Source organism: Hyposmocoma kahamanoa, unplaced genomic scaffold (genome assembly GCF_003589595.1).
Source record: "Hyposmocoma kahamanoa isolate Upper Pololo Valley unplaced genomic scaffold, ASM358959v1 88, whole genome shotgun sequence".
Lineage (NCBI taxonomy): Eukaryota > Metazoa > Arthropoda > Insecta > Lepidoptera > Cosmopterigidae > Hyposmocoma > Hyposmocoma kahamanoa.
In genome coordinates, this window is record NW_020654466.1 from 11,618,966 (window position 1) to 11,642,891 (window position 23,926).

The 23,926-nt window shown below is 35.6% G+C and overlaps 3 protein-coding genes across 6 annotated transcripts in view; 2 read left to right on the top strand and 1 right to left on the bottom strand.

Annotated features, from left to right (window-relative positions):
• Nucleotides 1-2,338: 2,338 nt before the first annotated feature.
• Nucleotides 2,339-23,926, bottom strand: part of LOC113236009 (active breakpoint cluster region-related protein) — a 29,710-nt gene continuing 8,122 nt past the window's right edge. For 2 of the 3 annotated variants that reach the window (XM_026471936.1, XM_026471935.1), the window contains exons 8-21: nucleotides 10,942-11,058; nucleotides 10,327-10,512; nucleotides 9,281-9,478; nucleotides 8,992-9,111; nucleotides 8,760-8,882; nucleotides 8,396-8,599; nucleotides 7,282-7,491; nucleotides 6,927-7,122; nucleotides 6,469-6,662; nucleotides 6,194-6,369; nucleotides 5,483-5,622; nucleotides 4,307-4,452; nucleotides 3,981-4,105; nucleotides 2,339-3,849 (exon numbers count right to left, since the gene is read on the bottom strand). In XM_026471936.1, the coding sequence (XP_026327721.1) occupies nucleotides 3,612-3,849; nucleotides 3,981-4,105; nucleotides 4,307-4,452; nucleotides 5,483-5,622; nucleotides 6,194-6,369; nucleotides 6,469-6,662; nucleotides 6,927-7,122; nucleotides 7,282-7,491; nucleotides 8,396-8,599; nucleotides 8,760-8,882; nucleotides 8,992-9,111; nucleotides 9,281-9,478; nucleotides 10,327-10,512; nucleotides 10,942-11,058 (2,373 nt within the window). In that variant the 3' untranslated portion in view covers nucleotides 2,339-3,611. Of the gene's footprint in view, nucleotides 3,850-3,980; nucleotides 4,106-4,306; nucleotides 4,453-5,482; nucleotides 5,623-6,193; nucleotides 6,370-6,468; nucleotides 6,663-6,926; nucleotides 7,123-7,281; nucleotides 7,492-8,395; nucleotides 8,600-8,759; nucleotides 8,883-8,991; nucleotides 9,112-9,280; nucleotides 9,479-10,326; nucleotides 10,513-10,941; nucleotides 11,059-23,926 lie in introns of those variants that run through there. The other variant, XM_026471937.1, reaches the window with a different exon arrangement.
• LOC113236011 lies at nucleotides 12,021-16,297 on the top strand. 2 transcript variants are annotated; one of them, XR_003310903.1, is made up of 6 exons: nucleotides 12,021-12,148; nucleotides 12,222-12,316; nucleotides 12,407-14,273; nucleotides 14,361-14,602; nucleotides 14,969-15,685; nucleotides 15,816-16,297. XR_003310903.1 is itself a non-coding variant. In XM_026471938.1 (5 exons), exons 1-4 carry the CDS (start codon nucleotides 12,073-12,075, stop codon nucleotides 14,594-14,596), a joined length of 2,274 nt encoding a protein of 757 aa, XP_026327723.1. In that variant the 5' UTR covers nucleotides 12,021-12,072; the 3' UTR covers nucleotides 14,597-14,602; nucleotides 14,969-16,297. The 2 variants fall into 2 exon arrangements, 1 of the variants encoding a protein (XP_026327723.1); XM_026471938.1 differs by having other exon boundaries at nucleotides 14,969-16,297.
• Nucleotides 20,929-23,350, top strand: LOC113236012. Its single transcript, XM_026471939.1, has 3 exons — nucleotides 20,929-21,552; nucleotides 21,718-22,259; nucleotides 22,820-23,350. The coding sequence occupies exons 1-3, from the start codon at nucleotides 21,489-21,491 to the stop codon at nucleotides 22,823-22,825; spliced, it is 612 nt and encodes a 203-aa protein (XP_026327724.1). The 5' UTR covers nucleotides 20,929-21,488; the 3' UTR covers nucleotides 22,826-23,350.

Below are 23,926 nucleotides of genomic sequence, written 5' to 3' on the forward strand. Positions count from 1 at the left end.
GCTCGACAAAACTTCCCGTGGGAAATTCGAAGGTGGCGACGCCGCTTGGGAAGAATCTAAACTAAAATCATACGCAAGAAGTGAAATTAGACTTGTTGAAGTACAAGAAGGGTTGTGTTCTGAACTAAAGAAACATCAGGATCCATGCTACGTGATTGCTGATCAGGCAGAACAAGCTTTGGAAAAATGGTGGTTCCATGAAGATCCCAATTCTGTAGATCTTTATACTTGGCTGTGCATTGAAAATCTCCAATATTGTTGTCCTCAGAAGCATTATGGTGAAAATTGTGATCTATGTCCACTCAATAAAAATAATGAAGTTTGTAGTGGGCATGGCAACTGCAATGGCGAAGGCACACGAAAAGGAAATGGATCTTGTGTGTGCCATAGAGGGTTTGCAGGAAAGCATTGTGAAGACTGTGCTGCCAATTTCTACAATCATGAAGGCTTGTGTCAGGCTTGTTATGAAGCTTGTGATGGTTGTACAGGAAAAGGTGCAGCTGCCTGTGTTGCTTGCAAATCTGGATGGAGACTTGAATCTGGCAACTGTGTGGATGTAAATGAATGTTTTAATAATGGTGTGTGTAAAACTGACCAATATTGCGTTAACAAACAAGGTTCTTATAAATGTTTAGCCTGTGATAAATCATGTCAAACTTGTAGTGGAGCTGGCTCTAAAAATTGTACATCTTGTGATGCCACCCTTTCGCTTTGGTCTGGAGTCTGTGTGGATGAAATAGTCAAAAATGAACTTCTGTATGATGCCCTGAAAAGAGTAATTCTTTACTTATTGTTATTCAGTACAACATACTATGTCTCACGAACATCAGTATTGTTAGCTTCAGTTATAGTAATGGCTATTGCATCTTACATTTACTTTGCTGAAAAAATATCAAAAATGAATGCGGTGGATATATTATTGAATTATTACACTTAAGCATAATTTATTTTATTGTGATTTTGTTACCAAATTTTTACTAATGTTACTATTTTACAATTTATTTTTTAGATAGATATAATTATTTATTTAATCTAAAAAATAATAAAAGGAGACCCATGATATCACAGCTCTCATTATTTACTCTAATAAAAAACCCAAATAAAGGTGTATTAAAAATACATTTTATTGCAAAAGGTACATACATAACTACATTTTAATGTCATTTATATACAAATTAAATACATTGTTTAAGTATAAAAACGAAAAGTGTAAATACAAATTTTTAACTAAAAAGCATAAATAGACGACCTCATTTCAGTACACTACAACTTGTATAACAAAAATACAGAACCTATAAGGGTAACATGTGTAGCAATACTTAACCAGTTTGACATATTTGATAGGTGTGGAAAGGTCCTATATTAGGTAGCTAACAAGAGCTAAGAGATAATAGATTGATTTTTATTCATTGGTAAATAAGCCTTCTGTGCTTCTCCTCCCTTCTTTTTTACACAATTTTTAATGTCTTAATTACTACTACCACTTTAGGTATGCATTACTCTACACTCCAAGAATTTGGTAATAGTTAATTTGGCAGCAAGCATAAGTATACACCATCAGTTTGAATCTTAGTTATAAGAGAATTATAGAAAAATAATGACTCAAAAAGTGCAGTTCTCCTAATGTGATTCTGTGATGTATCAAAGCAATTAACAAATTTGAAGTGCCCTATACGAAATTGAAATCTTAATTATAATAAATCTTACTTATTGACTAAATTAACTTTAATATGTTTTCCAGCAGCGCTGACAAAAGCATTCATACTTTTCCATCTGTTGCGTGTTTATGAACTCAAGTATGTACAGTCTACAGCACATCTAGCTTATAGACTTTTTTTCGAATATCACCTCCAGTGCCGTTGCACTTTCCTTTGTTGTTCCGTTGAACAAGACCCATCAATGTGTATCGCAATGTGCTGTCGTCTGTACATAACTGAATACAATTACATATGTAACATTCAATATACAAAAAAACTGCCTATTCTTAAGACAAAATGGTATGAATATTTGAGACATTTGAAAAATTTTGTCACATAGAATACAATGGACAGTGGTCTTTGGTGAAGAAATAAGGTGTACATAGTACACCACTTATGTACCTTCAATCAATGTCTTAGATATATATATCATTTTAACAAAATCAATCAATGTCAACCATTATGTACGTTGACAAAAAAAAAACAATGCAAAAAGTTGAAAGAAACTTTGTTCTAAGAAATTCATTTTTTTTGGTAAAATTTTAAGTACTAATTTATAACCATTGATCTAAGACTACGTGTGAAAATAAAATACTAAAATAGTCACGCTAGCGAACCTTTACATATCCCGAAAATTATCTACGATCGTAGAAGAGTACACAGTATAAAGGTGCTACAGTACCGGAATACAATTACTAGCATTTAAAATGCTACCTATTATGGACGAAAATTGCGTTGTCCATCATCCTGTAGTATTCATCCGAAATAAATAGTCACAATACTTTTTCACAACATTACTTTATGGTATCTAATCAAACCTAGGGTATTATTTTCTTTTTATTTACCTAAATTTGCGTCGTTTACATAATCGCGCAATAATACTTTTCGGCCTCTTCGTCGGCTTGGATTATAATCAGTTTTTGTAGAAATGGATTACTCATGTGACGGTTAGGCAACACATTATTATTATTATTATCTAAGGTTAACTTTAGTAGAACAGAGTGGAAATATCTGTGCACGAAACTAGGTATTCGTTGAAACATAATAATCACGTAAAACAACACAAGGTTTCGCAATATACTAAATATCAGTCTGCTGCAATTTTACGCTAATTTACTTTATTACGTTTTCGGTCCCACTTCATAATACTTCATTAATTTGCTTCTCAATCCAAAATTACTCTCACACTGGACTGCTTTGGATGAGGTATTTTTGGCCCTAAAGTCTGATTAATTGAATTTCGTGTAAAAATAGCTTCGTATTATGAGAGCAGTCTTTATTTAAACTAGATTTGTATATTCCCCTATTCGTTAAAAAATGTGTAAATGATATTCCTCTAATCAATACTTGCTATTTCAGTCTGTACTTATGGAATGTAAAACTTTCGCCGATTGATTCAGGAAATATGTAAAACGAATGTATAATTCTGAAAAAATTGTGCTTAACATATGTAATTAAATAAAAGCTCTGGGTACATACAATAAACAACTACAAATTGTCTTGAAATACTATATATAACTATTACTTTCAGTGAAATCTTTCGACCCGGAGGATACGTTACAAAAGACAGGCATAATCAAATCATACAACCAACATACCGTGATGTGGCATTAATACTCTGTACAATCGGATCACAACGCTTATTAAAATAAATATGCATAAGATTCAATGTAATGTCTCTAGCGCTAAAGACAAAAGCGACATTGCTTTCAGCAATATTGCTGTCAGCAATGGTTAGAATGTCAGTAATATAATTGATTTATTGTACTATTGTTTACAATGCTTTATCAGCAAAATATAATAATATAATAAAATATGTATTAAAGGATTTAAATACATTACCTTAAGGATGAATAAAGTCGTGCCGTACTGTAAACAATGGTGGAATCTGAAATAGCCTAGTCTCACAAATGATTACTCGAGGAGCGTTGGCCCTCTGTGGTGTGAAGACAGTTGTGCCGCGAGCTGGCGTTGCTGCAAAAGGCAATATAGAATGCCAGCTTGCGCCATGGCATCCACGGTCCCAGCAGCTAGTAAGTCGGTTCGTTGCTTAGAATTTGCATTTGCACTAGCAGGCCGGAGCAGTGTCGGTCCGAACACAGTCGCAAGATTGTGTAACGACATCTTGTTTTCTGCTTCGTGTTGATTCACTCTGCAAATGTTTACAAAAATTTTTCAATATGTAAAAAAATACTTTTGTAGTATACAAGATGCAATACAGCATTGCTGTATATTATTATAGTACATAAATATTTATAAGTTATGATAGTGGATAAAACTAACTTGACAAAATGATTTAGCAGGAAATCAATGCATTTCTTGTTAAGAACAGGTAATAGTGCGCAGCACTTAAGTAGCGCATGCCGCCGTGTTTGTGCTGGCCCGGAGTCCAAAGACGTTCCTGCTCCCTGTGTAAAAAAGATTGGTTATGGTCTTACAAATATTGTATGAAATGAAGTATTGTATACTGCGATATGTTGTACACTATTTGTGTATAGCTTCGTAGATAGCCAGAATTGCGCTTGTTATCACAAACAGTCAATAAAAAAAGCGTACATTTTTAATCTTGTTGTGTAATAAAATAAACTTTTAATTAAATATTTGCAAACCTGCGTAGCTCCCCAAGCTTTCAGCAACTCAGGATAGAGGGCATCAGTGAACAATGCTTCAGGCAACTCTCGTAAGTACAGTTTTAGGACTCCGGTCACCGAGTGAATGTCAACCTCTTTCAACAACTGCTCTGCTTCATATGCATCTGAAAAATGAAAGACAGTGTGTATTCAATGAACTGACGAAGGCAATTCAATATGAACTCTTTAATGGCCAGCAGCGTGTCTCCGTGTATGATTCTTTAACTGCGATTGCTGGCCAACTACGTACGATTATGATTATAAACTATGGTTTTTTTTCAAAATGGAGTGATTGTCAGTTTAATGAATGCAGTTGATAAATATTATGTTCACTATTCCACTGAATATCAGTTACGCATACACCATTTATTAATGGCCGAAATTGTTCAATTTAAATAAAAATTATAATGCAAAAAATAATATAAAAAACATCCAGTATTCATGCGTAAGCTGCCTCCGTGGCTGAACAGTCTGGCACGCAGAGGTCCCGGGTTCGATACCCGGGCGAGGAGAAATATTTGTATGGTCTACATATATTTCTCTCGCGAGTTTGGGTGTAATTTGTGGTTGTCTATGTGTGTGTGCATGGCACCCACGATACAGGATTCCCCTAGTGCGGGGCTATGAGTGTGTGTGTTATTTTATTTATTATTATTTTTATTATATATTTTTTTCCAAGATGGAGTAAAATGTCAGTTTAATTAATGCAGTTGATAAATATTATATCGACTATTCCACTGAATATTAGTTACAATTACTCCATTTATTAATGGCCAAAACTGTTTCACTTAAATAAAAAAATATGATTCATAAAATTGCCAAAATAAGAATAACTAAAATAAGAGGTTATAATGCAATAATTAATCAATATAATATTTAGTATTCAAGCGTTTTTCCAAAAAAATATTTCCTTTGTTTAATTTCTTTTCACTTTGTATCGATATAACTGTCGGCTACAACTGACTGTATTAATAATTATAACAACTGACTTCTTCAAAATTTACGAAAAGTGGCTACACTGCAAACGTCATTTCATCCATCTTGGAAAAAATATAGTATGAATTGGAATTAATGGCTGATATAGTCTATATGAATGGTTTCCATAGCTACTGATTACTAGTAGTACTTCTTTGCAGTCATAAATAATAAACTTACTCGTCTCGAAACTTTTCTTGAGGCGGTTCAAGTCTGAGGCACTTCCCGAAACACGGTATATGCCGACCTCATGTATGCCTCGTCGTTCCACTTCGCGCACACATGCACTTATTATAAATGGTATTTCGCGTTTCTCGCGTCTACAAATATTAAAATCATTAGAGTTATTTAGATATTATATACATAGAATTAATTACACATTTATTGCGTTATTTATTTGAAGAAGTAATATACCTCTAATGGACATTACGCCTACTTAATTTTTGGACCTGTTCTGTTTTTATTCTTGTATTTTTACAAAACTTGTTTTTTTTTCGTATTTGGTTTTTTGTTTCTTTATTTTTTTTCACAAAATTCGGGGAGCATAGTATTAGTAAAGAAATATGGCTGTTTAATAAAACGTATTATTGTAATTGGCATAGTGTTCATTGGAGATGTCGTAATGATTACATTATTATTTACGCACACATTACTCAGACAGACTGTATAATGATATTATATATACGTATATATCTAAAACGCGCCTATACAAAATTTCATATTGTATGAAGCTACTGCTTGATACAATGTAATTCCAGTACAAAACTCGCTTTTTATACAGCACGGGACGGTTTAAGGTAGTATTCATGATATAGAATACGCCTCGCTTACTTTTAATATCTTAGACCCAAGTACAAACAAGTCGTAGAGGCAATTAATTCCTTAACTTACTTGGCGGCATTCGTTATCTTGGCGCCGAAGAGTGCACCAGGTTTGGCGGAAGGCACGCGCCGGGCGGAGCGCTCGGGCGGCAGCAAACGCAGGCGCAGTGGTAGTGACCCGCCGCCCAAGCACACAGTGCGCGTCACACCGCCGCTCGCACTTTCTGCTATCCATTCTTTTGACAGCTGGGTAACAAACACGGACAATGCGTATTTTAAGCAAACTTTTATTGTGACAATCATTGTTTTTTTTCTCTTTGTTATAATTCTCGCGATACAACTCACCTTAAGCGTACATTTTCCTCTCAATACAGGTCTTGCGGCATCCTCATACAAAAGTAGCCTAAGATTTTGCGAACCTTCCAAATCAATAGTGAAACTTTCGTTCCACCTAGGCTGGGCACTTCGGCATACTAACTTAGACTTTGCTTTACGGAAGTAGTGTCCATAAGAGTCCACTTCGACGACTACGTAATAATCTGGCGACAATATTATAAACAAATCATTAATAGTGCCGGACGCTACCGCTTATATAGCGTTCAGGTCTATCGCCTCACTGGGTAGGCAAGTGATTATGTAGTTACTTGGATTCTACCGTTTTCCTACTTTGTTCGCTCCAGCAGCAAATACGACTTAATATTAGTTCGCATCTAGCTTTGACAGGTCCTCAATCAGACATGTAGTTCAAAAGTAAAACTTAATTACTCACTACACTAACTAAATAGCATTTACAAAATGGTCACCTGCTGAAGTGTCAAGTGGCGCAGTCATTCCTCCAATGTGCAGCTGTAGATCTCCTAAGAGCAACGAGTCGTCGCGCCCGCTTCTAAGTAAGTACGAGCCCATATCGGCTTGGAGGTAGTTGCGGCAGGCCGTCACCCAAGCTTGTAGTTCTAGCACTGATACTGTGTGCGAGCCTGCTGGCGGCACTGACGATGCCTGAAATAATTTTTTTATAAAAATAATGGATTGGTCTAGCTTTCTTCTTTGACCCTTGCAGGGTTGTTTATAACAATGGTTGTTTATCATAATTTGAATATTTCTATACATTGTTTCAAATAATTGCTAAAAAATTAAACAAAATGAAATCGTATTCACCTGCAAAGCGTGTATAGAGTCAATCCACTGTGTTCTCTCATATTCTGAGCTGAGGAAGAATATATGTTGTCGCTGCAGCGCAGTGGAGCCTGGTATGCGAGCCCCAACGCGGAAGATGAGGTTAGGGGACGCTAGTACCAGCTGACCTTCAAGTTCGGCTAGCTTTTTTCGTTGCTTCTCAGCCGCGCCGCGACCACTTAGCCTTATTTTCTGAAATATATTTTTCAAGTACAAAAACTGGTAAACTGTATGATATGGCTACGTTAAAGAACTAGAAGAGTTTCTCATAAAGCGACAATCTAATATATTTAGATGTAAATTAAGCTTTGTACAGTTCTATTAGAACTCGTAACATACAACACAAATTTACACATATGCCTCAGTTTCACATTGTTTAAGTCTTTGGCTTCCCTTACGTATTCGAGGAAAGTCAAAATTGTGATAGATTTATAATGATCGGCGATCGCTCGCTGTCGAATTGTGACTTCGGGATGAAAGTCGTATGAACAACCGCTGTTGACATGGTAAATGACATAAACTATAGAAGCCACAGACATACATCTAAGTAGACACCGCAAGTATACCTACTTCGGGCGCCCAATGTAAGTTATAAACACGTAGTTGCCGTTGCTACGAAGAACGCGCTCGGCCGTTATGGTAGTTAAACATCAGTCGAAAACGCGAAAAATGCCTAATTGTGCCATTAGAAACTGCAAGAACACCACAGCTGTGTGAAGCTAAATAAGCAGGGACGTTTCCTTACATAGTTATGTAATTTTGTAAGAAAAATTTATTTTAAAATCAATGATTTTCTTTCCGAATGAATTTCAAGAAAACAAATATGCATACGAGTGTATGCCGCTTTGTAATACATTGCGGCTTTTACTGCGGTACACTTGTGGACTTCTTCAGTGGGCCACGAATATCGAACGAGCGATACTTTTGTATAAAGCATTCAATTTCATGGTACGGCCGCTTAGTCACTTCTCGATTCTGATCTATCTAGATATATGTCTGTGATTAACTCAGCACAGTTCAACGTAAACTGGTCATGTTGTGCTGGCTACAAGGCGATAATGACTGCGTCATTTGAAAAGTCACCTTAAAACTTTACCTTGTCATCATGCGCAGCCCTTTCCTCCGCAAGGATCTGGTCTCGTACTGTCGACGCTTGCGATTTGAGAGCTACAATGTTAGCGGGAGAGGTTTCTCTAGCGTCGGCTGCGCTCACACCTGCGCTATCCTCCTCTACGACTACTATATCAGGCAGCGGAATAAACCATTTCACTTCGTACGCGATTTTGTCACGACCCGAAGCCTGAAAGTGAAATATTGCTGCCGACTTATAATGATTTTTACTAAGAATAATCTAAAATATAATAAGTCACAATTAACAAATTAAATTAACTATAATTTTATTTGTAGACTATTTGACTAATTAGGAATGAAATTAGATCTCATGTTGCCAAGAAGTTTACCTTGTATTTGGCACAAGCAATAACGTCGTTAAAAAGGAACAGGTGCCTTAATTTCCTATGTCCGTCAGAAAGTTCCACTATGAAAGAATTCTTGACGAGTCTTCTTTGTGCGCGATCTGCATTCTGTAAACATTCGTTTATTTCAACTCGAGTAATCAAAACTGATCAATCATGAAATAGCAAATTGTCGACGCTATTTTCAATCCTATTAAATAACTGTCTTTTTACTTACAGGGAACATAGATTTCGTTTGAATAATGTTGAACTCATCGAGGAAATGCTGAGTCATATTAAGAGCGTCCGTTAACATCGCATGATCGGGGTGACTGGCTGGCGTGTATTTTATGAGATCCTGTAATTATTGCAAGAGATTGATTAACATTACACACAAAAGAACATAATAATATGATTTTGTTTCTAAATGTATTTTTAATTAGTCGTCATTTTTTTTTCATTGAGAATGCTATTTGACGTTCCTCAAAATTAAAAGTGAAGCAACTAAAGTATACAAAGGAGCTTACGTGTAAGACAAGAGCATTTTTCTGAACTCTAGCAACAGGTTTGTGCAGCAGGTCGTCGAGAGACATCGGCTGCCCGCGGCAGGCGATTTCTTTGGTGAGGTCAGCAAATCGAGTCGAGCTGGCACACCTTCTCCGCACCGCGTCAGTCGCACGCCCGTAGTTATGTAGAAACGCTCCATATATGTTTATGTTTTCAGCCTAAATACAATGCAATAACTTTAGTTCCACAATGGCGACGGTGCTGTGACTCGCAATTCTTCACCTAGTATCACAGATCTAAAAATATGTTATTTCTATTGAACATATTTATTACGTACTATTAAGAGTAAAAGAGGGTTTTTTTATAATATCAAGTGACAGGACGAGCAAGTCGTGTGCCTGGTGGTAACAGTTGCAGTATCACTCAGAGCTTCAAATCGCAAAGGTCTGAGAGGCACGGCTACTGCGCCCGTCACCTTGAGACATAAGTTGGCAAGTCTCATGTGCCTGTCATTTCACCAACACCATTATCCTTCAAAACGGGAACACAGTAACGATGACATTACTGTTTGGCGGCAGAGATATGTAAGGCGGCAGCACCCTGGACGAACTCTTTTACAAGGACCTCTACTGTTACTAGAAGTGCCAATATTTTCAGTGATTTTATTTGCGTTATACAAATCGTAATTTATTTATCCCCCACAATGACAGCCCGGGTGTGGCCGTGGTAAAAAATCAAACTCTTCTACTTAATAAGGAGTCAAGCGAACATATTCATAGTCAACGAGCGATTGCAGCGAGATAACACCATAGGAGTGCAGTCAGCACCCGCGTCCATGTTTCCTTTTTATTTTGTGAATAAGGCTTATTTGTAGGTTTATGTCAAAACACATGCGCATAGTACAAAGAACACATTGTTATAAAAATTGTAAACAGTAGAGTAGAGTCAACAGCACATCAAGCAATACACTTTTGTTCGAATATCGCCTTCAGTGTAACGCTACAAGATCCGTCAATATGTCGCTTGATATGCTGCTGTCTGTACAAAATTTAAAAAAGGTCTGTACCATTTTCTTGAAATGAACTCCAACAGAAAGAGGCTCTTCCCAACTAGCGACAGCGTTCTTCAGTCCCTCCAGGAAGTTCTTATGTAGTTCATGCAGCTCCGATATTTTGTAAAAAATCGTATTGAACTCTTCCTGTGTTATGACTGGTTGGGACGTTGACAGTGTGGCTTTTATCGCGTTCATGTACTGTAGCACAGAAATTATTTTTAAAATATCATGTTTAAGTATCATGTTCTCTTTATCAACCATCATAGAAAACGTGCGCATGTACCGGGCGTACCTACTCGTACGTCGTAACAAAGTCTTGAAACTCAATCTTATAGATATCATGGCGACAGCCCCGTGAATGACTGTCATGACAATTCAATGTTAATAAATTGCTTTCGTAATATATATATATATAGTATATATATATAGCATCACGTCGCCATAGCTTTCACTCCGGTATAGTTATTAAGACAGAGTGGCATCGGTTTAATAGACAAATAGAGCAAAACCCACTATTCAAGAGTATGTTATAAACATTAGGAAGCTTAAAACAAAGTTGAGATCGCGTCGAAAATATGTCTGCAACTTTGTGAATAAAAGTGATTGGTCCAAGAACTTGTTTAATACCTTCTCCATAACATAAAGGCATTCCACATAAACATTCTCGCTCTCGATAATGCTAGTGACAATACATCGGTGCATCGTAAGTCGTTCGGCTTCCGCATTGCTGCTATTGCTCGAGTCCTATAAAAAAATACTCAATTATAAATGGTTTTTTTTACTTATTTATTATACGTACAACAAAACAGATAACCAAATTGCATTGATAGAAAGTTCCGTACCAGATTGTAATCCTACTTATGTTGACACGTCATCATTTGAAAGTAACAACAAACACCTACTGTTCATAATTTGCTGATAATTTACTTATTTACATAATAATGAAGCTGAAATTGATATCGTTATTATAAATGTGTTTCTCTAGGGACAACGATAGGAAATGGAATGCATCGATTGTATGTCATGTGGAAAACATGGATAACAGACAAGCTTAACGACATAAATTTTTAGAGTGTATGTGGGTGGGAGCACGGTGAAAGCTGGATTTTAGCAATATAATGGCGAGGATGTTCTTAAAAAAGGTTAGGTTAAAAGTACCGCGAGATGAACGTTGAAATAAAAAATAGAGCGTGCATGAAAGACTTATCTGAGTCGAGGAAATGAAACAGGATAAGATCACTGCAAACGGATGTCCAAAGTATGTGTTCATCTTATTGGAAGAAACAAATGGTGTTAAGAATGACTTACAAAGTAACCTGCTAATCTATACAGAGTTCTTAGGTTTTCGTGACTATTACACGTAGGAAATGAAACCATTTTTTCGGACCTAAATCATCAATTATCATGTCAGTGATAATAATGGGACCTGTAAAGGTACGTTGGTTTGTTTGAAAAAAAAATCGCATATATTACGCGATTCAGATCTGAGAAAATAGTTTCATTTCCAACCTGTTAATCGTCAGTTATTTTACAATCTGATATAACTATTCGCATGTATTTTTTTTTTAGAAATTGGTGAAAACAGCATGCTTACTTAACGCCTAATCAGTAAGGTTGTATAATTTCCTTCGTAACGCTGTACAATAGCTATTTAAGGTCTTTTGTTTGAGCAACAAGCTCTATAAAACTGTAAACATTAGGATCAAACTGATGATTCTGGGAAAAGCTCGACATTTTGACTTCTGACACGTTCGAAACATGCGAGCCATGAAATTTAGATTAATTTTATTTTCGATACTGTGGTTAAATACAGCCCAGAGCCACGAGGCGGATAGTAAGTAAAGTCATATATACTTTTTTTTTCTTTTGTTATAACGGTTTCGTAGTTAATATTGTTGCTGTAACAGGTTCTGAAGTAAACAGACTCGACTTTACTCCTCTCTACGACACAATCATTCTAAGTGACGTGGCTGATATCATAAACGAATTCGAAAACAATATGGCAAGTATTGTTTGCTTTGTTATCATTCCTTTGATTTTGAAAGTATTTAATTAATGTAACTAATGTAGTAAATATTTCAAAAAAATCCAGAACACGCCTTTAGATGCCATTGCAAGTGGAAGTGAGAGCGATGAAAATGTCGAAGATTTACTGACAGAATATCAACGCTATTTAGATAAAGCACACAAACAAAAGATAAATTATCATGAAAAAACTAAAGCTAAAAACAAAGTACCATCTGTGCGCCGTGACAGGTTTGCTAAAACAAAGCCTAGCATGAACCCCAAGTACGATGACTATTACTATTCCAACAGTTACTACTCTCCCAACAAGTACCCTCAAATGCCGTTGACAAATCCATTGGACATACTTATACCAATGAATTCCAATCCAAAACTAAGATACTTTACGAAATTCGACTTAACTACACCTCACCCAAAGGTAAACCACGACGAATTCTCCGTTGTAGAGAAACGATTGATAGAACTACCTCCAATATTTCCCAGTCAGAAATTAGAACCAATCAAATCTTCATGTTACTGTAAGAACCCTCAATTACCATGTGACTGTAAATGCAAACAATGTTTATTACCATTTGATACAATGTCACAAAATTATATGCAGCATGCAGACAACATTGTGCAAACACAGAACTCGGAATATACTACAGAAGACAACTTAAAAGATTCTGATAATACCCTAAACATAAGAATTAAAGTTGATATACAATTACCTAAAACTCAAGAAACAATTGGCAGATTTTTCAAGAACAGGTCACGCGAGGACATTGGAAATTCTAAAGAATCTAGTTTGAATTTACCATTTCCATATTTTAATTTTCCCATACCGATGGATATGTTTGGTTATAAAAGAATGTCAAAAATTAATAGTCATGATTCAGGACACAAAACAGCAGTACATAAAAAAAAGAAGTCGCGGGTTAGTAGTGGCAGCAAAAAGCACCGAAAAAAGACAGTAAATTTTCACAATTTAAACATTCAACCCCAACCATCTTTGAATATACAGCCGTACATGGACGAAAACTTCAATTGGACTGATGTTAATGATAAAATTAACAATACAAACCAAGTCACTACAAACAACTCTTTAGTCACCTATAAGTTACAAACAAATGTTAATAACAGCGGTTCTAACATTGTCAATAAAACAACAGAATCGTCCATTGCCCATGAAACACAAACGGAGGAAAGTATTTTTGTAATGGTAAACATTACGAACAGTGGTGACAATACAACAGAAGACATTCACAAAATTGAAAACAGTGTAGAAACTGAATTTCTAAAAGTGGATTCGAACGCGCCTATCGAGAAATTATCCAATAAGCGTAAGAAACGCGAAATTTCGAAAAAAAATAGTTCTGAAAAACCCCCAAAGAAGGTTAGCCATACAAATCAAAAAATTATAAAGAAACCTGCTACACACAAAATGACGCCGGCCGCTAAATCCAAAGCAGCTTATAATAAGACCAGTTCAATAAATGCTACTAGACAAAATAAGTTATTCATCACAAATGAATCGAATAAGAAGAATGATACCAAAAAATCAGATAAATTAATAGTAGCAGACGCTGAGCTAGTGTACTGGCCAACAGTTTATAAGAATCAATCCAATGTGAATTCAAGAAATATAACAACAATTATTTTAGAAAGAGAGAATAAAAAAGCGAAGGTGAATATGACCAAAGAAGCTATACGCAATAACCGTACAAGGGCATTAGAAAGGGCTATATTTGGCGACATTAATTGGGACGATATAGACACAGTAGCACCGGTATTCATGTCGTTTGTAGGAAAATACTTACGAGGGGTATTAACTTTCTGTTCTCAAAATGTATGTCATTCCATGAAATGTGCTGAAAAAACCTGTGTCCATAGACTTTGCGTACCATATGAGCGATGGAACCACAGAGGACACTGTTCTGGCTCTAACGACACCGGTTAGTATACCAGTATCATAAATATGTTTACTGCAAAAATATTGTATACACTCGTCCTTATAATAATAATTTTTTTTCTGGTTGCAGATAGTGTCGCATCATTGGAATCGATCATGGATTTACCTTCTAATGTTGCTTTTGAGATTGTAGACATTTTACAAGACAAGATGTTGGGAAAGCTATTTGGAAAGGTGACCCTTTGTATAAGTTCCAAATGTATCAGTTTTGTTGCGAGTAAGAAAAATTTCTTAAAATCGAAATGTTCAGTAAAAGAATTGAAGACAGGCCACTGTCCGAACATAAAGAATTTCAAAATTATGTAATTTCCTGTAAGTATAATGTTATTATCAGTAATGTGTGTTTAGGTAATAAAACGGTTAAAAGAACAATTGTGTTTATAAAACCACAAGCGTCAGCATTTTAAAAGTTCAGATCTAAGCGCATGCACGCCTAGTTAGTCGCTCACGATGGTGCGACGAATATGTAACACGTTCTTACTAATCGTTTTTATCAATTTATTCAACGTCATCCAAACCACAAATAGAAATAAGTCAAAACATGTAAGTGTTTGTTATTTGGTAATGTTAATTTTTAATTTCACTATTATTTATTCTCATTGACTTACAATTTGTTCTTTAGAGAACATTGATTACTTCGTAATAATAACAATGTAATTATTTGTGATTTTATCAAAGAACAACGAAGAAATGTTCCTGAATCCTTGGAAAAAAATGCGAGATTTTCCAAAAATAATAAATTTAGATGGCAATGGAAATATGGCGTCAAAACTTGTACCCAAAGATGACTTGGTAAATATGAAAACAATAGAGGAATCTATTACAAAAACAAATACTCCAGATAGCAACGACCTATTATTAAGAAAAATATTTATGATACCATTCAGAACGCCATTGGCGTAGCAGAGAACCGCAAAAAACTAAAGAAATCAAAAATAATGTTGAAATTTAATGTTCTGCATTCTTTTGCCATTTCTTAACAAGCCCAAACATTCAATAAATTTGTGTAGTGTGTGAAGTTCCACGCCGACGACAACGTTCAGATGGCAAGAAACCGCTAACTTGTCAAAACGTTTCGACTGAAAGTCTACAAGATTTCACGTGCTAATCCAAAATTTGTAAGGGGACTCAAAGGTTTTTTAAACTGCACTCTCACGACCACCTAAGTATGACTTCTTTTGTTACACCTGTGTAAACTATGTTTAGGTGAACCGACCAAAAACAACTTTGTTTGTAAAACAACACGTATAAGCACTTTAAAGTTCAAATCTAAGCGCAAGCATTAGTAGTTAGTTGCTCAAGATGGAACGACATATATATGAGACAATCTTATTGACAGTTTTTATCGCTTTAGTCAACAGCCACCAACCAACACACAGAATTACTTCAAAATATGTGAGTATTTATTAGTTGACTAATATTAATCTTCGTTAAATTCGTAAATAAATTATTAAATTTCCTTTTGCTTTATTGGTCGCTTCTAAAATAATAATAACATGACATTGGTTTGTGATTTTTAATTAAGAACAAAAAAGAAATCTTCCTGAATCCCTGGAAAAATATGCGAGCTTTACCTAAAATAATTGATTTAGACAAACATGGAAATATGATTACAAAACTGGTATCCGCGGAAGACTTCATCAGTATGAAAGCAGTGAAGAAAAAAAATATTTTCGATATTATACAGGATGCTACTGGCAGCAATTTCGAGTTAAAGGCCGTAAAAACGAAAATTCTGTTACAATGTTGTCCAAAATATTGCCTTTTCTTAACGTGCCCTAACATCACAAAATTTTGTGTATTGTGTTTGGCCCCCCGACCAATTTTAGGAAACAGTGCCGAAAACAAAGTAACAACTTGTCAAAATGTTTCTACTAAAAATGTAATATACCAAAACACTGTATGGATTCCCCTCGAACACCACAGAAGATGACATTGAAAAGTATTTACATGTGTTTGTAAGTGTTTTATTTTATGAACTTAAATAAAAACTATAAATTTAAAAAATTTGCCTTGAATATTAGAAAAACATTTCGTGAATGAAACTTTATGTAAAACAAAGTAGTAGCTCTCAAACCATTGGTTTGGTACCCGTTCCCAGGCAGTCAAATTCTCTGGGAGAGACGGCTCCAGTGTGGTCTTCGGCTTTCTTCAAGTAAAAAGTGGAATGCCAAAAGGATAATTACTGGGACCACTACTGTTCGTCATTTACTGCTGATTTGCTTAGTTATAAAACATTGTAGGCACCATTGTTACGTAGATGACGTTCAGTTGTATATATCAATTATATATATTGAATACATCAATTGTATATATTGAGATTCACTCAATAATTTATACGAAGCGAAGATATGTATGAACGATGACCTTGAGAGAGTTGCTGATTGGTCTGCTCGGAATGCACTAATTCTAAATCCGATAAGTCCAAGTTTATTGTATTTGGTAGTAAAAAACAAATCAGCTACACAAAGATCCAAAAATCGAGGTCGCGGGTAGTGATGTGGCTCGAGTTACAGAGGCAAAAAATCTTGGCATTACATTTGATGGTCAATTACGGTTTGAGAGTCACATACTGCATCAAGTTACGAAACACCTATCACAGTCTTAAAATTTTATACAAAATACGTAATTATTTAAGTGAGCATGCCCATATTACCATCTGCGAATCACTAATCCTTTTCAAACTTAATTACGGGGACATCGTTTACGGTCCTCGTTTGATGAGCAAATTCCAACACCTGATTAAATGTGTACAAAATGCTTGTTATCGATTTTGCTTTAAAATCCCACCTCGCAGCCATATCAAGCCACATTTAAATAATGCAAACATGTTAAATATGGACTCGCGAAGACAACTACATCTCGCGTGTATGTTATTTGGCGTGATAAAGTTCCAAAAACCGGAGTACTTGTACGGAAAGTTAAAATTCTCCAATTTTCACGACAAATTTTCCACTAGAGCCGTGAAAACTTTGTTGGTGGGACAAATTCAGCGCACTGTGGCCTTTACTGGTAGCTTCCGCTATCAAGCTACGTGTTGGAATAATATTCCAACACTGCTTAGCGTCCTTCAACCTAAGTTTAGGTATTTTTAAAAAACATTTATGGAAATTTATTTTTGATAGGCAAAAACTGGGTGTTCCTAAACGCTTTACGCAGCGGAGGCTTCTACATAGGGCGCACTATAAGTGTCCGGAACTGGCCACTTACATAAACAGTATTTAAAAGTAATTAAAACATTTGAAAATGGAACTCTTTGGCTGTGCAATACAGTTTGTTTCATCTGGCTGTCACTTGTTTTTACATTGTTGCGTCATTTTAGAAATTGGTTGTGTACATCACCATGGATTTAACTCGTGAAAATTTTCGTAGTATGATTTTCTACGACTTTAAGGGTTCGTATTCTAGAACTCTACTCAATGCTCAAGTCAAGATCACCGGACAGCTCACCGGAGCTTCGCTCGGCTTCAAACTGCTTTTGTCGATGAAGCTCCATGCAAGACGACTATTTATAGCTGGTTTGTAGAATTCAAACGCGGTTGTGTGAATCTCTGTGACGAATTTCGTCATGGTCGCCCGTCCACTGCTGTGAACAACAAAAACATCGATGCTGTGCGCCGTATGATCAAAACAGACAGGCATGTGACATACCATGAGATTCGGGCATCTTTAGGCATAGGCATGAGTCAAATACAACCAATACTACAAACATTTGGGTGTGAAAAAGCTGTGCTCTCGGTGGATCCCACACAATTTGACTGAGGTTCAAAAAACGGATCGCGTCCCTTGGTGAAATGCCATGCTAACCAAATTCAACGAAGGGGCGTCAAATTTGGTGTGGGACATAGTACAGGTGACGAAACGTGGATTTACAGTTACGATCCCAAAACAAAGCAGCTATCGAGCGTATGGGTCTTTCGAGATGAGCCGAAACCAACCAAAGTGGCGCGCGTGTAAAGTGCCTCTAAGCGAATGATTGCTTCTTTTTTTAATAAAACTAGACATATGGCTACTGTTGCTTTGGAGAATCGTTGTACCGTGAATAGTGATTGGTACACGACCATTTGTTTGCCGGAAAATATTGACAAACTCCGTAAAAATAACCGTAAACGCCGTATCATCTTCCACCACGATAATGCCAGTTCTCAAACGGCCAGACAGGCAAATGAATTTTCGAAGGTGAACGACGTTGACCTTATGAGCTATCCCGCGTACAGTCCCGACCTGACACCTTGTGACTTTTATTTATTTCCAAAAATTAAGATCCAGTTTCGCGGTCAACGATTTTCCTCACCTGAAGAGGCTGTCGAAGAATATGAAAAATTTGTTTCAGAGATAGTCACGGAGGAGTGGCATAAATGTTTTCAAAATTGGTTCATTCGTATAAAAAAGTGCTTTAAAAGTAATTACGCTAACGGAGAATATTTTGAGAAACAATCAATTCATTTTTTACCATTTATAGTATTTTTTTCATATTCATTCCGGAAACTTATAGTGAGCCCCACGTACTAGTAAAATGAAGTCCCTTTATATCATAGGCATTTTCTTTAATTTTAATGTTTACAATGACTTTCGTAGCCATTGGCCTACCAATTCATAGATAATAAATACTGATTATCATTATTTTAATAATAATAATAACGCACACACTCAAAATAGCCCCGCACTAGGGAAACCCTGTGTCGCAGGTGCCATGGACACACATAGACAATCACAAATTACACCCAAACTCACGAGAAAAATAAATGTAGACCATACAATTATTTCTCTTTCTCTTTAATTTGTATAACCTACAACCTTTAATTTTTATAACCTACATCACGTCTCGGTACTAACAGATATGCACACTAACGTGGTGGCTGATAATCAGAGCCACGACCTATTTGGCTTGCTGCAGCATACACAAGGTGTTGATCATTAGATTATGTTTTCATATATTTTTTAATTTAATCTTTTGCTGTTTGTTTTTATTTTCTTTAATTTTAATTTCTGTGTTTCTCTTTTAATCCATTTACTGTATTATATTGTTGTATGTGTGCAAAACAATAAACGTTTTATCTATCTATTTATCTATCTATAAAAGAGTACAATAATGGTGGCATATAGCAATGACGCACTAAAGTAGCAAATAGGACATTTAGTGGTATTCTGTTTAATACGAACTTTATGTCAATTGTCATAAAAATTGCGTGAGAATTTTTCGCAAGACGCACGTCCTGTTTTTTGGCTCGTTACGCAAAATGTCATAGAGTTCATTATGCTACGTCCTATTTCGTTACAAAAATGCGCTTCCATTCCCTTCCGCGGCAATGTAAATTGAGCCTAAATACGCTCCCAAAAACCAAGGAAAATGTGTTTTTTACATTACGACAAACGAAAGACACCTATTTTTATACAAATGTGGTAATGTTTGTATTTTAATCCGAAATTAATATTGTATTTTATTTACGTAGTAAGAGTAATGAACACGGTAAAGTATCCTAACCGGTACAAAGAAGAGGGGACAGACATAAAAAAATCTTTTGTTTATTATCAAATAAGTTCTTCTAAATTAAGAAATTGATAAGCAACGGTTACAAATAGTAATACATGGCGTGCCATTTCTTTTCGTGAGTTAAGTTAATGTGTTAAAGCATTTCTTAGACTAGCTTTTCCCGGAGCGTATGCGATCACCATACCGCATACTAGGCGTTACCACAAAGGCCAGTCGTCACTTCGTCCTCTACAATACGAAAGGATGTCTTACAATTTTATCCAAAATTAGTAATTATTAGACGTAAAAACGGCAGCAGTGGTAGTTTAGTTGCGATAACTTGTTCATAATTATGTAGGTGACCCTGGGTTTGATTCTCAACAAATGGCCTGCACCACACTATGCCTTGACGATTAATAACAATATCGTGTTAAAACCTCGAAGACTTGTGAAGTATCTAATCTACACTGGGTCGGGTGGTGGGGGTAACGCCTAACCCGTCGAACTTACTTAATGGTGATGGTGGTGATGTCTTTTCGTTATAGCGTTTTAAACAGCTTTACATAATAACGTAATAGCCAAAACACCGTAAATTCGCTTCGTGGAAATATGTTAAACGAGTGTACAACTACAATGGTGGCACTTCACATGACATTTGTATTCGCTATTAGGTATTTCTTATACTTAAAAAAATATTTGTCGCACAGACAAACAATCAGCACAGACAAATAAGGAGTTCAAATAAAGAATATGACCATAGTGTGGACGGTTTATAGTGTATTTGAATACTTTGATGTGCATCGAGGAACGAACCAACTCGCGGTAACGCGTGTTTGGTGTTTGCTGTATTTGTCGAATAAGCAAACAAGGCGAACACTTTGCCATTCATGCTATCTACTTATGGCGATCATTTTCCAAATATATCAAATATGCAATACAAACAGCCATGTGAAGTACCACCATAAGGAAGGAATTCCTGACAATGAAACGTAGCGGAGCTTAAGCTGATTCGTAATTCTCGTTCTGTTAAAGCGCGAAATAGACACTAGTTTAATGTAAATACATTAAGCTAGTTTCTATAGCAACATAAATATGTTGCTATTTATTTCATACCTAAATAAAACTATATCAGTGGTAGTAGTGGTAGTTAAAACTAGTTGCTCCAAAAATTCCTATTACTAAGTTATTTCATAAAACGTATATTTTCTGAGAATAAATACAAGTGAAATTCAACGACGGCCTAAAACATGGTTACACAGTATAACACGTAAAGAAATCAATAGATATAGTTATTTTAATGAAAAACACTCAATGCACTGCGGTTTTTTCCAGAAAGGGAACAAAATACAATTAAAAACTCTCACAATTTAATTCTTGCATTATAATCCCATAATATGGTGAGATCAATTAAAAAAGACATTAGAGACACAAGAGTAAGTGGAGTTCTACTTACAGGAGACTCGTGTTTAGCCATAATATATAACGCTAAAAGATTAGTTTATGGATTGTTTGTATTTCTTATCTTGTATAAGAGACGTAACATCATAAGTCACAGGATAAACGGCGCAGTCGTTTGTTTCTCATTAAGTAAACATTCCCGACGGTGCTTATCACATTGTCAGATTAGAAGCGTATCTTGGGCCATGGGGGGTATATAAGACAGCGACGAGGGTAGCCACATTTACTCCAGTGATCCAGATAGCCAACATACGGTTACTTGTCGACATGCTTTTCGTAAAGTACATTTATATTTTGTGTCTTGCATCTTCTTCATTAGCTAAGCCATCAGGTACGTGATCAATGTTACAGATTTTTTCTTTTTTTACAGTATTAACTTTAATACCAACAACTTATGCAACTTTTATACAAGTACAGATTAATTTGATTCTGCAATGAATACTAATGATGTAACAAGATGTTACAAATGTAACTAACGTAACGCCATCGCTTGCAGATTACCTAACAGAGGGTAGAGGGATTGGTTCAACAATATGGGGATGGATATCGTATCCTTTTTCGTGGTGGAGTTCCAGCGAATTTGATACGCCTGCCGTAGACGAGCAACTCAATGGTACACCTGTTTATAGGCCATATGACAACATAGAGATTGCAAAACACAACGTTACTGTGTGGTGCAACGATCAAACATGTACTACGATGAAGTGCGACAAGTACGGATGTAAAAACGCAACTTGCAACATTTATGATACGGATTTGAGAGGAGAATGCAGGGAGTATAATACTATTGTGAAGCCTGAACAACCCGTACCACCGAAACCTACGCCTAACACAGAACCAACGGTGCAAGACAATATACCGGATTCTACGAAAGCACCTGAACCCTCGTTGTCTACAGAAAACAATTCTAATGCCAATCAATCCATTGAGGAACATCCTTTAGAACTAGAGGCTGTCCTATCGTCAACTGTTACTGAAAAAACGGCAAACAAAGGGTCGCAAGTCAAAGTAGACAAGCCTGCAAATCCACAAAATAAGGTTAGTAAATTCTTATGATACGCTTAATGCATATCACAAGAATGCATACAATATAACATTGATTAATGTTTAGATAAGGTAGGTGGCGTAGGGTAGGTATATTTCATACATATATTTTTGCAAATAAAAATTTGCTAAAGACAATAAACACACTGCTCCCCCTATGAAAAACGATCTCCATATATTCCAGGATTCTAATAACATAATAATATCACTTACGTTACAACAAAAACAAAGTCAGAATGTGTATGCCTATATCAAGTACAAAAATTATTTCTACCAATAATATACTTGTATCTAAAGATTTTATTAGTAAACAAGTTTTAACACTTAGGAGATGAAACTATTTTTCCGGATTTAAATCGCGTATATTTATTTTCAGTCAGCCGTGACCTGTAAAATGCCCGAAACGTCTCGGTTTGTTTGAAAAATAAAATAAAAATATACGCGATTTAAATCCGGAAAAATAGTTTCATTTCCTATGTGTAACAATCGCGAAAACCAAAGAACTCGATAAGTTTTAACACTCCCTTTCTTTCTAACATTAGAATCTTTTTCAGGTCTAAACAAGCCACCTTATCAGCAAAGGGACTACTCTTACCTATTTCAAATTGATAAAATTTTATCTCAACACATTCTTTCCATGATAGAGACTTATGCAACAGGTATTACAAAAAACTAATTTGAAATCTCGATATACACTCTTCATGTGCAGATGGAATATGCTATTATTCTAAATGCGAGGGCGTTAAGTGCGAAATTGAATACTGCCAATACATTCTTTTGAATGATGACAATAAATGCTCTAAGAAAATCTCTATGGGTATATTAAAATTGGATCGATTTAGCAAGAACATTCTTCTTTCGGACGACCGGAATAAAAATAGTCCCGCAGAGAATAGGAATAAAAATAGGCCCGCAGAGAATAGTGAACAAACTAATATAAAACTTATTAACAGAATATTACATAAGTGATGATTTTAGAGTTATAATACAAAACGCGAGTGCTTTTGCTTTGACATGTATTGTTTTAAAAATATAATAACAGAATGTCGTTGGCTAAAGTTGTAAGCCAACGCCATAAAAGATCGAAAGAGACATATAGTTTTATTTATCCGTGAAAATCCATTTCTGAGTGTAACTTGATGATTCACTATAAGAATAGGAACTGTTCTCTACTACACCCCCAATATAACAAGAAGCATAATTAGATGTCCAAAATGTAAACAAAGGGGATAATCGATCAAAAAAATACATTTTAAATGATAGTTTTCTATTTTTTACTATAACAAACTCTTTTCTAACTGTAATCTGATAAACTGAGAACAATTCACATTTTGCAATGTATATTTTTACTTAATTTTGTTTAATATAATAAATATAGTAGATTGTACAACAAGTGAATACAACGCGTCGTGTTACCCGAGACGAGTATATCCACCCGAGCGGCAGGCGAGGGTGGATACTTAAGTCGAAGGTACAATGAATTTTATGAACGAGTATACACTCTGCTTTTCACTTCGATTGCGAGGAAATTAAATAACAATATTACAAATAAACGATAACACAACTATTGCCAAGAAAAAATAAGAACTTTCCGCCAATGTACTACTTTTTTTTCTACACGTGACTCAGGTCGGACTACATAATGCTCAGTTATATTTTAC